Here is a 17,679-nt window from a genome sequence, read left to right as displayed (position 1 = left end):
GAGCTGTGGGCTCTGTGAGCAGTGCCAAAAGCATCATTGTTATAGACATCCCCTAGCTTGGAAAGTGAAGCTCAGAAAGCTTCTATTTTGGCTAGCTCGGCTTCAACCTTGTTCCCAGAAGCATCTTTTCCCTTCCCTTCTTCCTCCACATGAAAGCGGAGGTTCTCCAGCAGGATGACAGACCCAGCAGCTGGGTTGGCACAGGCTTTCTCTACTTCTGGGCCTGCCCAGTCCTTCAAGAACAGAACATCCTTGCCCAGCAGAGATTTGAGTTCTACAGCAACCGGCTCTAAGGAGTACTTGTCAGGCATAGGGACACCATCAGGCCGGCCTATGTAGCTCATAAAAACTACTGACTTGGCTCCATTGTCCAAGCAGAATTTGATGTTTGGGGCAGTAGCCTCAATCCTCTGACTGGTTGTTATCTGGTTGTTCTTCATAGGAACACTGAAGTCAACTCTCATAACGACCCACTTCCCTTTTACTTCCAGCTTGTCCAACATCAGCTTGTTAGAAAGCCACATTTTGGAAATACAGTGGGGTAGAGAGGTCGGTGGTTCAGACACCAAGGGAACCGGCTGCCGACATGCACTCGGGAGGCTTGCAGAATCCTGATTTCCATATTTTAAAGGATGTACATGTTACTGGTTGCCAGGGATAATGAATTATAGGCAAGGAAGAAAGCAAGCAATGATACCAGGTAAGAGATGATAGTGGCTCACAGTAATCGAAGCAGTGGGCAGTATTAGAAGTTAGCATGTAATGTGCAGTAGAGCTGACAGGAATTGCTAATGGATTCAATGTGAAGGAAAAAAGGGAAAGGGCTAACCAAGGATGATTTGAAAGTTCTTAACCTTAGCAACTGGATGACTTATGCTGCCAATTACTTAGATGGGGGAGACCAGAGTAGGAGCAGGTTAAGAAAGAGTAGGGGATCAATAGTTACATTTTACATAGTGAAAATTGAGATGCCCATGAGTCATCCAAGGAGAACTGTTGAGCAGGAACTTTGATATGGCAAAAGAGAAAAGATACTAGTCTTAGATAAATTTGAAAATCATCTTTAGCATTTAAATGATATGTAAAACCATGAAATTTAATGAGATCACACAGGAAAAGAACACGAACAGAGAACAGGACTAAGAAAAAAGCTCTGGAACCTTCTGACGTGTAAAGTTGGGAAGAGAAGGAAAACCAGGAGAGAAGACTGAGATGGATTATCTGGTGAGATTAAAGGAAAATCTGGTATTCTGAAAGCCAAATGTATAAAGTGTTTCAAGAAGGAGGAATTAGTCAACTGTGTCAAATGCTACTCACAAACTGAGTATGATGAGAACAATGTTGTAGCTATTTGGTTTGGCCTCATGGAAATTACTGGCAAACCTGAAAAAAGTGGTCTTAGTGGAGCAGCGAGGGCAGAGGCCCATTTAGAATGGGTATCATCTCCATGCTAGCAATTATTCCACTGAAGGTATTTATTTGTTTACTTATCTATGTCTCCACTTCTCCTCTGAGGCCAGGCAATGTATCTTAATTTCACCAAGCACAGTAACTGGCACATAGTAGTTATCTAATCCATGTTTACTATACTTGAATTTAAAATTTCACAACATTCACCTTGCTCACCCATTTCAATGTATTGTGGCATAAATCTAAGAACACCTTGGATCTTCCACTAGCCTTATGGGAATCCTCCACATGATAACTTCCTTTACAAGTTCATTGCCATCTTATCAAGCCTGGGTTTGTAGTTTGTGCTCAGAGAGGGAATTAAGCCTTCCCTACAAACTACAAACTACAAACCCTGGCTGCTTTTAAGCTCAGGAGTCAGGAGAAGTTTACTTTTATAGAGAGAAAAGTGGACATGCCAACACTTCTGTCCTTCGATATCCTCTTTGTGTCTAATCACCACTCAAAGGCTAAGGGAGAGCCTCAGTACTGACCTTCGCTTTCATCCAGGGGAGAAGTATAGAAAACCGTCCTTTCCCGCTGCAGGCGCTTTGAAATCGTGATTGGTTTGTGCCTTCTTGCTGTCACCCGAGGCGGAGGCACTGGAGGTGCAGCACTTTCCTCAGGTGGACCTAAATAGATCTGCGGAGAAAGAAGGAAGATATCTAGAGAATAATTTGATCAAGTTTTTGTCTTCTAAATGCTACCCACCAGTTTATGATTGCTGGCCTTATATCTAGAGTCTACCACATGAATAGTAATATGATTCAAAGAAGCAGAGAGATTTTCTTAATCACTCTAGCTACCAGTCAGTGTTTAGATATATCCTACCATGCTCAAGGTACAGAATCTGGCACTTCTCAGTGTGGAAGAAAAAATGCATATAAATGATGGCATCAGTCCTGGATTTTACACTTCCTTCCTGGGAGACCTTAGGCAAGTCACCTTCCTTCTCTGAGCCTCAGCTTTCTCACCAGTAACATACAGACAGCATCAGCAACTTCACAGGGTGTGGTAAGAATGAAATGAAAGGGGCTGTTGAGGTGCCTTCTGTGGGTGGTAGTGGGACATGGAAGGAGACTAAACATAATTACATGCCCATAGACACATATGCCCTCAATAGTACTGAAGGGATACCAAAGAATTGAATCGATTACATTGTCTCAGGGTAGGAATAATGATTGGCTGGGGAATAGAGGGAGAACAATGGAGTCTTCCCTCCTATGTCACTTTGTTCTTTTATAATTTCATGCCGTGGTACATTATCTCTTCAATAAAAAAGTAATAAAATTAAAAAGCAACAACAGAGTGCCTTGGATGCTATAAGAAGTGCTAAAGGCATGCAGACAGAGCTGTGATTAGAATTTTTATACAATGTCTCATGTGTACCTAAGGATTTTCCAGTCTCCATGGAGACCTACCTTTCAGCCAGAATGCACACACTTCGGGTTGACACACATATGTGATGGAGAAAGGGGACCACTGCCTAGCCAGTGAGACTAACAAAATGAACCCCAAAGATTAGTGTAAAGAGAAATGTCAAAGCCCAATATCCCATCAGGCAAGGGTTAACACAGACTACACAGGCGTGGAAATAACATGATTGAGAACACAAGGCAAACCTGTGTAAAAGCTGGACAATGATAAGAAACAATGCACGAACAATCACAAGCCATGAGTATATGCCTCATGATAGTGATAAAGAAAAAATGTAACTTAACGGCAAGCAGATTAATGTTGAGGTCATACAGTTCTAGGTCATATCCTTAATTCCACCATCATTAGTAATAATAGTCTAAAGAGCTACCATTTTGTGAGCATCTGCTCAAACACTATAGTAGTTGTTACAAATATTCCTTGCCATTCGTCAAATACATGAGACCTTTGCACTGACTGTTTCTTCCACGCAGACTGATCTTCCTCCAGATATCCATTCTTCTAGATCTTCCAGATATCGAATCAAATATGCTCTTCTCTGTAAGCCCTTCCAGGTCAACACACTGAAAACACTGACATGCCTCCCTCCACCCAACCCTTCCTATCTTGCTTCCATGTTTAATTTTTTTCTCTTCAGCATTTCCTATCACTTTCTAACATAGAACATGTTTTACTTATTGATTTTGTTTGCTGTCTGTCTCCAAGCTAGATTTTACACAATATAAAAGCATTTCTATCATATTCACTGCTTTATCTCTTCCACCTAGAAGAGGGACTGGAATTGCTGAGTCAAAAGACAAATACATTCACAATTCTAATGTAAAAGGCCACATTGTCACCTAAAAACACTACTACTACTAACAGCTACTAACTACTACTACTAAAATGCTACTACTAACAGCTACTTCTTATTCCGGCCAAGATAGGGCATGAAAACTAGTTTTACTTGTTCAGCCTGAAACAAGTAAAAAACAAACAAAAAAAGACTAGGAAAAATACATGCTACAACAGTTTTAAAGGCATTGGAAATCCGGCAGTGAAGGACAGTGAATCCTGAGAGACAGAAAATAAACCAATGAGGTCAGCCCTATGATTGTCCCAGCTTGGAGTTTTGCAGGCCACAGTACAGGGAGGGGAATCCAAGTGGAGCCGAGTAGTATCCCTACATGGAGAAGATTGAGTTGGGAGTATGGGAAAGGCAAGGAGGTGAGAGTTTGTAAGGCAAAGGCCAAAGAGATGTTGTACACTAAAATCTTCCAAATATTGCTGAGAAATATTAAGAAAATCTAGATAAACAGAAATATATTTTATTCACAAGTAGAAAGACTCAATATTGTTAAGATACAAATTCTCCCAAAATTAATCTACAGATGGAACACAACCCAAATATCAGTAAGCTTGTATACAGCCATTGACAAGCTGATTCAAAAATGTACAGGGACATGCAAAGAACTTAGAATAGCCAAAATAATCTTGAAGAAGAAAAACAAAGTTGGAAGGCTGCCATTACCTGAGTTCAAGTCTTATTATGAAGCTACAATAATTAAGACAGTGTGGTACTGGTGTCAAGATAGATGAATAGATCAATGGAACAAAATAGCCCAAAATAGACCCACACTTATGTAGACAAATTTATTTCCTTATTTTACAAAGGCAATTCAGTGGAAAAAGGACAGCAATGGTACTGGAATAATGTGACCTACATAGGCAAAAAAAAAGGAACTTCAATTCATATACCACATAAGAAAACTAACTCAGAATGGACTATAATCTAATTTCAAAGCTGAAACTATGAAATTTCTGGGAGAAAAAAATCTTTGTAATCTTAGGTTAGGCAAAGATTTCTTAGATGCAATGATTCATAAAAGAAAGAAATCAATAAACTGAACACCAAATTTAAAAACTTATGATTTTCCAAAAGACACTGTTAAGAATGAAAAGAAAAACAACAGGCTGAGTTAAAATATCTGTAAATCATATGTCTGATAAAGGACTTGCATTTTATATATATATATTATATAAACGACTCCCAAACTCAATAACTCAATAAAAAAAAAGTAAATAAGTTTTTAAAGAATAAGCAAAATATATTAAAATACATACTTTACCAAAGAAAGCATATAAATGGCAAACATAATAAAGAACACATTCATCATCATTAGGTCAATACGGAAATGCAAGTTAAAAGTATAATGTGATACCACTGTACACCTATCAGAATGGTTGACATTTTTTAGAGATTGACCATACCACATGTTGAAAAGAATATGGAGGAACTAGAACTTTCATTGCTGATGGGAATGTAAAATCTTACAATGTCACAATGAATTAAAAAAAAAAAAAACACCCAATGAAATAGATCATTTGAAGGTCCTATAATCATTAACAAATTTCAATTCAGAGTTTAAAAACTTCCAAAGAAGAAATCTCTAACTGGAGGATTTCACCAAACATATACAACATTAACATGAGTTTTATAGTCTCTTCCAGAAAGTATAATGGTACAATTACTTAGGAAAAGAGTTTTGCATTTACATAAAAAATTAAATGTGTAATTACTATGTGACCCGGTCATTTCTACTTTTTCATGTTTACTCAAGAAGAAAGAAAACATATAATCATACAGACTGTACACAAATGTTTGCAGCAGACACAAACTGGACACAACCCAAATGTCCATTAACTAGTAAATAGACAACCAAATTGTGGTATATATGATGGAATACTACTCAGCAATAAAAAGGAATGAACTACTGACTCATTATAACAATTTAAATTAATCTCAGAAAAATTATGCTGAACCAAAGAAGCCAGAACAAAAAAAAAAGTATATACTACATGACCCCGTTTATACAAAATTTTAGAAAACACAAATTATACTGACAGAATGGATGAGTGGTTGCCTTAGGTAAAGAGTATAGCGTGGGGGTAGGTTGGAGAGGGGAGGATTTGAAAGCGACAAGGAGAAACTTTTGGGAGTGATGGATATGTTCATTCTCTTGATTGTGGTGATGGTTTCATGGGTGTATACATATGTCAAAACTTATAAAATTGTACACTTTAAACATGTAGTTATAGCCCTATACCTTTATAAAGCTAGTTATGAAAAGATAATAACAATTTATACTCACACCATCAGTTTGAAGAGTACCTTTTTCCTCACAAATGTTTTTTAGCAATATCTCTATAATAAGATCATGCAAATATTTTTCTAAGTACTATTTCCTAATTTTCACGTTTATATATATCTTGCTTGGAATTTATTTTTGTGTGTGGTGTGAGATAAGAGATAATTCAGTTTTACCAAATGAATAGTCAATTTTCCACATTATATTTCTACTATAAAATATAAAACAACACAAATAGGCTTTCCTAAGCAAAACAAAAACATAGGAGCTATCATGGAAAACAATGACAGCCTAGACTTATAAACATTATAATTTCTTCAAGGCAAAAGATACCATTAAAAAGTCTCAGAGTAACCAATAAATTAGGGGAAAATATTTGCAACACACATAATAAATTAGTTAATATCAAGTAAGTAAGAAAAAGACTAACTGCCAACAGAAAAATGGGCATTGAAAAAGACATGCAAAGGAAAAGAAAATGAAATAGCTAGTGAACATAAAAATCAACTTCACTAATAATTATAAAACTACAATTTATTTTGCCTATTAGACTGATAAATTAAGAAAAATTGATATTGTCCCAAACTGACAAAGAAGTGGTAAAAACTATCACTTTTATAAGCTGTTATTGGGAGGGTGATTTGGTTTAGCCATATTGGGGGTCAATCTGGTAGTAGCAATCATGATTTTAAATATGCATGTCCTCTGATCTCTCTACTTTTAGAACCCCTATTGAGCAGAAATCCTGACACATACACACACTGATATTTATACAAGTTCCATGTACCATTAAGAAAATAATAAAACTACATAAATAACCATTAACATGGGAAGGTTACATAAATTGTGGTTCACCCACTGAGGAATATTACACAACTGTTAAAAGGTAATGATGTAGATTTGTAAGAACTAAGGTGGAAAGATTAAATATTTTAAAGTAGAATAGTATATGCAGTATGATATCGTTATTCAAAAATAGCTTTGTGTGTGTATGCATGCACTGTCCTTTGTCATTTATAATTGCAAATAAAAGGGTCTAGAAGCACACACATTAAATTGTTAACAATCACAATGATAACCTCTGGGAAAGTGCATAGGATTACACAGGAATGTCAAAAGAAACATTCCTATTTTAGTCTATACACGTCTATATTATTTAAAATTTTGTGCTGAATTTTAAGTTGATTTTGATTTTTAAAAACATAATAACAAGGACAGCCCTCTAAAATATCTGTTATTGTTGCTGAAGAACGAAACTAAATATGAGGGATCTAACACACGAGTTCAAACCCCAGCTCTATCACTTATGGCCTCTGTCATCTTAGGGAAGTCATTTAACCTCTCGGAGCCTCAGTTGTCTAATCTGCCAAAAGAGGATCATGTCTATGAGTATTGCTGTCATGATCAACTGATAAATGTACATGAGTATTTGTCTAGCTTAAATCTCCCCCCGCTCGAGTGCCCTTCCATTTGGTTTTGAATAGAACCTCTCAACTGGGGGCAATTCTATTTCCCAGGAGACATTTCATGACATCTGTGGAAATATTTATCGTCATAGGTGTGGACGGGGGGACGGCATATAGTGGGGAGAGGCAAGAGATCCTGCTAAACACCCAGCAATGCTCAGGGCAGTCACCACAACAAGAATTATTGGCCCAAATTTTCAAAATAATACCAAGGCTGAAAAATATTGGTCTAGAAAAATGAAGAAAAATGAAAAGGAATAACAAATGAGAATATACTTAATGCAGATGGGATTCAAGAAAATTTAATACTGAACTGAATTTCTAAAAACATTTTGAAAACGTTGAGTGGAGGAAAACAAAATACATATTTATTATGTTTATAGGCATCCCTTCATGCATCTCTCCATCCAACAATCTCTTCCCACTGAACCCAAATGAGTGTTATTAATGAAAATAAACTCATCATCTATTATTTCCCTTTGCTCAGTTAGAAGGCATCCTTGTTGAGGCATTCATGATATACCAGACCATAGACACCCTTCCTCACAGATGGCCTTATCTCATGCTTCAGAGAAAAGGGAGGTCATTAGAAGTAAACTTCTTCAGCTGGGCGTGGTGGCTTATGTCTGTAATCCTAACACTTTGAGAGGCTGAGGCAGGCAGATCCCTTGAGGCCAGGAGTTCAAGACCAGCCTGACCAACATGATGAAACCCTGTCTCTACTAAGAGTACAAAAATCAGTCAGGCGTGGTGGAGCATGCCTGTAATCCCAGCTACTTCAGAGGCTGAGGCAGGAGAATTGCTTAAACCCGGAAGGTGGAGGTTGCAGTGAGCGCAAATTGCACCACTGCACTCCGGCCTGGACAACAGAGTGAGACTGTCTCAAAATAAATAAATAAATAAATCGAAGTAAACTACTTCAACTTTTTGTCCCCATACTGACAAACTCATTGGCATCCACACTTATAAACTTACTTTATCTCCTCCTCACTTTCTAAGGAGAATGCCTCTACCTATGCTCTGGATCTCATCTCATCTCTTCCTGTTTCTTAGGGACCTTCTTCCATCATTCATCTCCTTTCTTACAATATTGTTTCTCAACAGCATTTAAACGAACTTAAGTCTCTCCCATCTGAACTCAAGCGATTCCGCATTGCCATCACACTCATTTTTTTTCTACACTTTCCAGACAGTTAGGTCTCCATTTTTTCATCCTCCAGTTGATCCTCAACCATGTCTCTGCCACATCACTCCTCTGTAACTGTTTTTGCAGCGATCACCACCGGCCTGCTAATTGCCAAGTCCAACAGGTACTTTTCAATTTTTATTTTGAATGTGCTCTAACATTCGACATACTTAACCATTTCATTCCTAAAAATTCCTCTCTCTTTACCTTTCTACTTCTCTGAACACCGCTGACTCTTTCACTGGCTCTCTCTGCAAGTTGATGTTCTCCAAGATTGTGTCCTCAACCTTCTAACGATCTCACTTATCTGCACTGATTTGCTCTCTCAACTGTGTCATTCACTCACATATCTGGCACTACCAAGTTTCTCTACTGCTTTCTATACCAATATATCTAACTGCCTGGGCAATGTTACCTTGTGGGTATCCCAGAGGCATCTCAAACTCAACATTTCTAGAATTAAATGCATATAATTCTTCCCTTAAAAATTTGTATTACCTAAAACAATGCCAATGTCCAAGCCAGAAATCTGGACATTATTAACTTAAAAATCCTCCCTCTCTCTCACATCCCACATCTGTTTAGCCACCAAGTCCTATCAATTATACTTCCTTAATGTCTCTCTAAACTATCCACTCTGCTCACTACCACTGACTTGGTTGAGTCTCATCATATCTCTCTATGATTATAATAGTCTCCTAATTGGTCCTTCTGTCTCCCATCACTCTTGCCTTTAATCTGTCTCCCCAAGTGCAGATAGAGTGATCTTTCTAAACTCTAATCTAATTGTGTTACTCGCCTGCTTAAAATAGTTCAATGACTCTTCACTGTCTTTGGGACAAAGGCCAAATTCCTTAGTTAGCACACAAGGTACTCAATAATCTGGCCACAGCCTGAAATCTCCAGTCCCCTCTTCCACTATTCCCCTACATTCATCCTCCACTACAGCCATGCTGAATTATTAAAGTTCTTTAGACTCTTAGTTATCTAGTTATTTGGTTTTCTTGTGGAACTTAATTTCTCATTCCTGTATGTATCCAGAGTGGCTTATACCCTGAAGACTTTCACTCTTACCCTTTATGGCAGAGACTGCTAATTGCTTACTGTTGTCCACCTTCCCCTTCTTACTTTTACTAATGGAAGTAACTGAGTGGTAGCTGGGCACCCATGCCTACATTTCTTAGTCTCCCTTGCAACTAGGTAAGGTCATGTGATTAAGTTTTAGACAACATAATACAAGTAGAAATGATGCATGAAAACCTCTGGGCTTTTTTATGAAGAAGCTGTCTGTCGTCTATTCTGTCTCTTTTCCTTTTCTCTCTGGCTGGTAAATGGGGACAAATGGAATACCTATCTAGGATCAAGAAACTGAAGCCAAGTGGTGAGGATGGCAGGAGTGCGCCCATTGATCTTGGAGTATTCAATGCTAGACTTTTAAGTGAGAGAAAAATGAACTCCTCCCTATTGTATTTAAGCCAAATAATTTACAGTCCTCTGTTATAGGAGGACCTTTCTTCCAGAAGGTTAGCCTGTACCTTAATTAATCTACTCCTCTGATTTTCAGAACTCATGTGATGCATTGCCCACTGTATGAAGACTTCTCTGATTCCCAGTAGAAAGATTAAGTTCCCTTTCCATGGGCTCCCATAGCCTCCAGTGCACACCTTAACCACAGTCTTTATTACACTGCATCCTGAGTGTTAGTCGGTTCCAGATACCCCAGTTCCATAACTTTCCAGACAGCAGAACTTTTTTTTTTTTCCTGATTCTTCTCTAGAGGCTAGTGCAGAGTAGGGCATGAGGCAAGAGAAAGCAACTCAAATGACAGTTTTTAAAATGAATGGATAAATTTTGGCTGCCAGGACCTTTAGAGTATATTAAATAACAGAACTTTTTTTTTCATTTATTCCTTCACCAACTATAATCGGGAAGAGAGAGTACAAAATAGAGGTCAAAAAGTCAGGATAGAGTCAGAGTCAGTTGTGTTGGGGCTTTGCTACCTACTAGCTATGTAACCAGGGGAAAGATACTTAAAGTATACGAATCTCAAACTTAAAGCTCAGTTTGCATTTTGCAAATGTCAGCTGCAGAATGAGAATAATGATACCATCTACCTCATAGCATTGTTGTGATGGTTGAATAAGGTATTATACAGGCATACCTAGGAGATATTGTGGATTTGGTTCCAGTCCACCAGATTAAAATATGTATCACAATAAAGTGAGCCACACAATTTTTCTAGTTTCACGGTGCATATAGAAGTTTATATTATACTATAGCCTAGTAAGTATACAATAGCATGATACCTAAAAATACAGTATATATCCCTTCATTAAAAATAATTTATTGTTAAAAAATGCTCACAATAATCTGAGCCTTCAGCAAATCATACCTTTTTTGCTGGGTGAGGGTCTTGTCTTGTTTCTATGTTAATGACTGCTAATTGATCAGGATCATGCTTACTGAAGACTGGAGTGGCTGTGGCAATTTCTTCAAATAAGACAACCATAAAGTTAGCTGCATCAGTTGACTCTTCCTTTCACAAAAGATTTCTCTGTGGCATGCCATGCTGTTTGATAGCATTTTACTCTCAGAACTTCTTTCCAAATTGGAGTTGCTCCTCTCAAACCCTGCCCCTGTTTTAGCAAACCAAGTTTATGTAATATTCTCAATCCTTGGTTATCATTTCCACAATGTTCACAGCATCTTCACCAGGAGTAGATTCCATCTCAAGAAACCATTTTCTCTGCTCATTCATAAAAAGCAGCTTCTCATCCACTGAACTTTTATCCTGAGATGGCAACAATTCAGTCACGTCTTCAGGCTCCACTTCTAATTCTAGTTCTCTTGCTATTTCTACCACATCTACAGTTACTTCCTCCACTGAAGGCTTAAGTCCCTCAAAATCATCCATGAGGGTTGAAATTAGCTTTTTCAAGCCCATGTTATTTTGTTAATATTCTCACCTCCTCCCATGAATTATGAATGTTCTTACTGACATCTAGAATGGTGAATCCTTTCCAGAAGATTTTAAATTTACTTTACCCAGATTCATCAGAGGAATCACAATCTACAGGATCTAAAGTCTTATGAAATGTATTTCTTAAATAATAACACTCGAAAGTTGAATTTATTCCTTGATCCATGGGCTGCAGAATGGATGTTGTATTAGTAGGTATGAAAACAACATTCATTAATCTCCTTGCACATCTCCATCAGAGCTCCTGGGTGATTGGTACATTGTTAATGGGTAGCAATATTTTGAAAGAGAGCTTTTCTTTTGAGCAGTAGGTCTCAAGAGTGGGCTTAAAATATTCAGTAAAACACACCGTAGACAGATGTGTTATCATTCAGGCTTTGTTGTTCCATATATGGACCATGGGCAGAGTAGAGTTCACATAATTATTAAGGGCCATAGGATTTGCAGAATGGTCAATGAGCATTGGCTTCATCAGCTGCATTAGCACTTAATGAAAGAGTCAGCCTGTCCTGTGAAACTCTGAACCCAGACATTGACTTCTTTGCAGCTAGGGAAGTCCTACATGGCACCTTCTTCCAATAGAAGGCAATTTCATGTACACTGAAAATTTGTATTTTAGTGTTGCCACGTTCATCAATGATCTTAGCTGCATTTTCTGGATAACTTAGTATAGCTTTTACATCAGCAGTTGTCACTTCACCTTGCACTTTTATGTCATGGAACTGGCTTATTTCCTTAAAAGTCATGAACAAACCACTGCTGTTTCAAACTTTTCTTTTGCAGCTTCCTTACTTCTATCAGCCTTCACAGAGTTGAAGAGTTAAAGCCTTCCTCTAGATTAGGCTATGGCTTAAGGGAATGTTGTGGCTGATTTGATTTTCTATCCAGACCACTAAAAGTTTCTCTCGATCAGCAATAAGGCTATTTTGGTTTCTTATCATTTGTGTGTTCACTGGAGTAGCACTTTTAATTTTCTTCAAGAATTTTTCCTTTATATTTACAACTTGGCTAACTGTTTGGCACAAGAAGCCTAGCTTTCAGTCTATCTCAGCTTTCAACATGCCTTCCTCACTAAGTTTAATCATTTCTAGCATTTGATTTAACGTGAGAGACAGGCAACTCCTTCTTTCACTTGAATACTTAGAGGCCTTTGTCGGGTTTTTAATTGGCCTAATTCCAACATTGTTGTGTTTCAGGGAACAGGGAAGCATGAGAGGGAGAGGGACGAGGAACAGCTGGTCAATGGAGCAGTCAGAGCATACAACATTTATTTATTAAGTTTGCTATCTTGTCTGGGTGTCGTTCATGGAGCCCCAAAACAATTACATAGTAACATCAAAGATCACTGATCACATACCACCACAACAGATGTAAGAAGAAAATAAAAGTTTGAAATACTGCAAGAATTATCCTAATGTGACACAGAGACAAGAAGTGAGCACATGTTATTGGACAAATGGCACTAATAGACTTGCTCGAAACGGGATTGCTACCAACAGTCAAATTGTTTTTAAAAATGCAATATTTACAAAGGCCAATAAAGTAAATCATAATAAAGCAAGGTATACCTGATGTAAATAACCTAGTCTGGAACATACTGAGCGCTCAGTAAATGGTAGTTATAGCAATTATTATGAGCCCGAAAAAGAACTTAAACCTATGTTTCCTTAGAGACAGAGAAAACACACAAACACACAAAGAGGTGGGGAGGGAGAAAGGACAAAGGGAGGGAGGGAGGGAAATAGAGAGGGGCAGGAAGAGGGAGAAGAGAGGGACAAAGAAAGGGAGGAAGGAACAGAGATTTTGAGACTGGAGCAATAGGGAGTGTAGCAGTTATATGCTATGCAAATCAGGTGATATGAACTTAATGGTTCTTCAAGCTCTGTCAGATTAAATGATCTGATTTCCCTCCTCCAGTTATAAAAAATTATTCACTTCTCATCGAAAAAAAACCCTTCCTCGCAGGTTGCTCTTCTTCAAGAAGCCACCCAGGCCGTAAGATAGCTATGGGCTCACTAACTTCTAGGGTTTATAATAAGAGCTGACAATTCCACCTGGACACAGTGTTGTCCACAGGCCCTGTCTCCTGAAAGTATACTGAAAGGCTCATTGGTAAGGAGCTATTTGAGAGCAGTTTTGCCAATGTGCCAGTAGGCAGAGCTCAGAGAAGGTGTTTGGTAGCCTTCAAACCAAACTCCCTTTAAGTAAGAAAAGCCTAGAAAAGCAAAGGGGAAACTTCCTGTTGTGTGTCTTCTCTAAAATTAAAATGTGGCCTGAATAAGCCTACAGTCATCATGGATTGCAACATTCTTCCCAAAGCTGGCCTACAGATGTAAACGTTCGAGCCAAGCTTTAATGTGGAAATACTGGCAACTGCTGTACTAAGAAGAATCCACTTACCTCTTTTTCTGGTCTGTGGCCCTCCAAAGGCCTCACTTCAAAACGTTTTTTAACGATGACCATTAAGCTGTGTGTTACTGCTATTCGCTTTGGGAAGACAAATGGAGCAGACTGTCATCCCTGCTCCCAGCCACTCTGGTTTCTTTGCTGTTTAACATGCCAAGCACAATGCTGCTTTGGACCTTTGTACTAGGTTTTCCGTATTAATGGAATTGCTCTTCCCAAAGATAGCCACCATACCTCATACCCTTGCTTTATTCAGTTCTCTGCCAAAATAACACATTAACAAAAGCCTTTTCTGACCATCTTCCATAAAGGAACAACACACTACCTTGCCTTACCTTTTCTTCAGAGCACTTGCCACCATCTGATGTATTGTTTATCTCCAGTATCAGTATAACATATAATCTACAAAAAATGGCTTTTGTTTTGTATGTATCCCCAGAGCCTAGAACCTTGCCTGTCCATAGTAAGAACTTAGTAAGTATTTATTGAATGAAGGGATGATATTGGTAGCTTCAAAACAGGATTATAAACTACAGATATAACTAGTGGGATTGGGAAAGGCGACTTGGGGAAAACACCGTTTCTCTTAAGAAAGGTGGAAGGAAAGAGAATATGTGCCCAAGCTCTCTTAACTCACTGTTGGCAGTCCAATTTTAATGAGAAAACTTTCAGAGCTGAGAAGAGAGTTAGAACAGGTCCAAGTAAAGAAACCCAGCCAGCTCTACCTAATACCCCATTGGCTTCTTGTGAATCCATGAAAGGACTTACTCCAAGCAGGTTCTGAGAGCAGAATAACAATCTACCCTTTTAAAATAGCAGACATAAGACCAGGTATGGTGGCTCACACCTGTAATCTCAGCACTTTGGGAGGTCAAGGAGGGAGGACCACATAAGGTCAGGAGTTCAAGACGAGCCTGGCCAACACAGTGAAACCTCATCTCTACCAAAAATACAAAAATTAGCCAGGAGTGGTGGCACATGCCTGTAATCTTGGCTACTTGGGAGGCTGAGTCAGGAGAGTCGCTAAAACCTGGGAGGCAGAGGCTGCAGCGAGCTGAGATCATGCCACTGCACTCCAACCTGGGTGGCAGAAGCAGAGACTCTGTCTCAAAACTAAATAAATAAATAAATCCTAAAGGAATGGGAAACTCATAGTATATGGGGCTTTTCTACAGGGTCAAATACCAGGCGGCACAGAATGCGAAACTAGTTCCTTTGCATCTCACACAATCATTGTGAAAAGTAGCAGTAGGAGTTGGAAATGGTGGTAATAGCTGCTGACCCAGAAGACTGACTAAAATGGCTTTGATGGAACAAACTTTTTCCAAGTTCAAGCCATGGGTCAGAGTTCGTTTTAATGGTCAACTCTTTTACAGTGTTTACTACATGTCAGGCACATATGTTTTATATATATTAACTCATTGATTGTTCACAATTTCAGTTATCTGAACACAAATTCCGTTCTCTGCAAAGACAACTTGGGCTGAAGGACATAACTGACCAACTAGCACATTAGGGTGACCACAAAATAAATCATTCTATCTACCCTTTCCCACAGGATTAAGGGAAGAAAGAATAATTGGAAAGCTGAATGAATGGAAAGTTGAGAAAATTATCACTGGAACTTGAAAGGGTATACGCCTTCATTTTCCCTCCTCTGGAAACTGGAGTGGTTCTTCTGTAGCTGAAAAATTAAGTAGGAATTCCTAACTCATAGACAGACTAGATCAACTCACTGGGGAGAACACTAGAAAGAGGATGTGAGGCCAAAGTTTGGCTGGGAATAAAGAATGTGCATTGTCCAAGGTCACCTGATAGTAAGAAGCAGGGCTATGATATGAACTCAGAAGTGTCTGACTTCAAGGCTAACACTCTTTCCACTATAAACCATAGAAGGAAACATTTTAAGTTTAAAAATAATTCCTTAGGTGGAAACAATATCAGGCAGAACTTATTTTCCCAACCTCCAAAACTCCAGAAAAAGGACAGACTGATCCGGCTTTCTGTAGACTACTGAAGAACAATTAGGGTTTTGTGGGCTTTGATAGTGACTTCAGAAAAAAACTCCCAGAAGGTGGCCAAAGTAGAGTCTAGGGGAAAATCAGTGCTGATTTCTTTTCTGGGGGGCATATGGTTGGCACTGGGTGCCATTCTAAAGACCTGGTCTAAGAGAACTCAGTATCTGACGAATATTATTTCATTCTGATGGGCCCTGGCTGTTGTTTGGGGTTGCAGTCAGAAAGGAGCCCAACTCCTGGAATCTCTCTCCTGAGGGCTTCTGGGAACTAAATCTAGATAATAACATTTGCTGGGCTTTGAGACACTGGCAAGAGAGGGATCACCTCCATTAGGAAAAAGGTTAACAAACCGCTTGCTACCCTCTTCCGAATTCTTCTTTGTCATGTCTTTAGGTGTGAAAGAGAGAAGAAATTTAATATAAGATGGTCATTTCCAATTGCCAAAGGCCAAGAGATCCAGACTCATTCTAACTCTTGGAAATCTTGGCAGAAATGACAAACTATCCAGATTCTTTCCAGATGTCGCTTCAGGGCGGCAAATATCAGATTGTACAAAAAAACATTTTGCCTTTCTATAAATCATAGCTACAAGACTTGGCCCTGATGAATCCCAGCTTTCCAGTTGAGTCTCCATTTACACTCTGGCCATGTTGAGCTTTCTGGGTCTGGTTATATTAGCAAAAACCATACTCTTAACTACCCTAGAAACAAAGGTGGCAACAGGGTCAAAAATAATGAACTCTTAGCATTTGGCACAGACTACATTAAACATCAGTGTGTCACCAAGCTTGCTTAGAGTATGTACAGAACTTTGAAAATGTCACGTCTGTTGTGACCAAGAGCCAGCTTTTTAAAAAAGGGCTGTCTCTAAGGCTGTCTTTGGTCTCAGTAACACATAGCCTTTAGTCCTTTTTAGATGTACTATTCTAGAATCCTGTCTAGTCCTACTCATCCAATATACTAATAGGAAAATCGATGTCCACAGAGGGGGAAGTGACTTGCCCAAGGCCCCAAAGATAGTAGATGGTAGAACTGAAACTAGAATCCAAAAGTTTTAATGCCTAATTGAGTGTCATTTCCCCTTAAAACACAGTACTTCCTGCATGAAACAGCTGCAGACTTCCACTGATTATATCTAACTGGTCTATAATCCGTGTTCTGATTGCTCTGTCCACTCCCCTGGCCAGTTGTCTTGGGAAGAAATTATAAAGGGAGAGAGAAGACAAAGTCAGATCCTGATAAGGATACCTCTATCTACTCAGCACGGATCATGAGTTTTCTACTCAGAATGAGATGGCAGATTGCAAGTGCAATTTCTTTTTAGATCAACTTAAGATGCTTTTAGGTTGGAAAATTAAAGACTTTCTCTATCATGTAACAAACATAAACAATGGTGTAAGGGCGTCTAAGAAAAGCCTCTTTTGACTACGAGGACTTAGTAGATACCAAGGTATTGATAAAAGTATTAGGAGAGAATGCCACCACAAAGACAAAGCTCATCTCCTGTCAATACAGCAAAGGGGTGGTGGTATAGGGCATGGGCAAGTACTAAAAGCTGGTGGCCAATATACTATGCACGGAGTGCTTGAAACATTTATCTCATTGACTC

General features: G+C 38.7%; 1 protein-coding gene and 1 pseudogene across 6 annotated transcripts in view; both read right to left on the bottom strand.

Annotated features, from left to right (window-relative positions):
- The window catches only part of LOC108296141, a 4,911-nt pseudogene extending 4,307 nt beyond the window's left edge, over window positions 1-604 (bottom strand). The window contains exon 1 of the transcript XR_001821750.2: window positions 1-604. This exon is cut by the window's left edge and continues 23 nt beyond it. The product of XR_001821750.2 is annotated as a phosphoglycerate kinase 1-like (transcript).
- Window positions 1-17,679, bottom strand: part of OPHN1 (oligophrenin 1) — a 391,952-nt gene that overhangs the window by 30,971 nt on the left and 343,302 nt on the right. For all 5 annotated transcript variants that reach the window (XM_017518540.2, XM_037734916.1, XM_037734918.1 and 2 more), the window contains one exon: window positions 1,944-2,091. In XM_017518540.2, coding sequence (XP_017374029.1) covers window positions 1,944-2,091 — 148 coding nt within the window. The remainder of the gene's footprint in view (window positions 1-1,943; window positions 2,092-17,679) is intronic.

The sequence above is a fragment of the Cebus imitator genome, unplaced genomic scaffold, assembly GCF_001604975.1.
Source record: "Cebus imitator isolate Cc_AM_T3 unplaced genomic scaffold, Cebus_imitator-1.0 Scaffold685, whole genome shotgun sequence".
NCBI lineage: Eukaryota > Metazoa > Chordata > Mammalia > Primates > Cebidae > Cebus > Cebus imitator.
The sequence above is the reverse complement of the archived record's forward strand: the minus strand, read 5'-3'. Positions and strand labels throughout refer to the sequence as shown.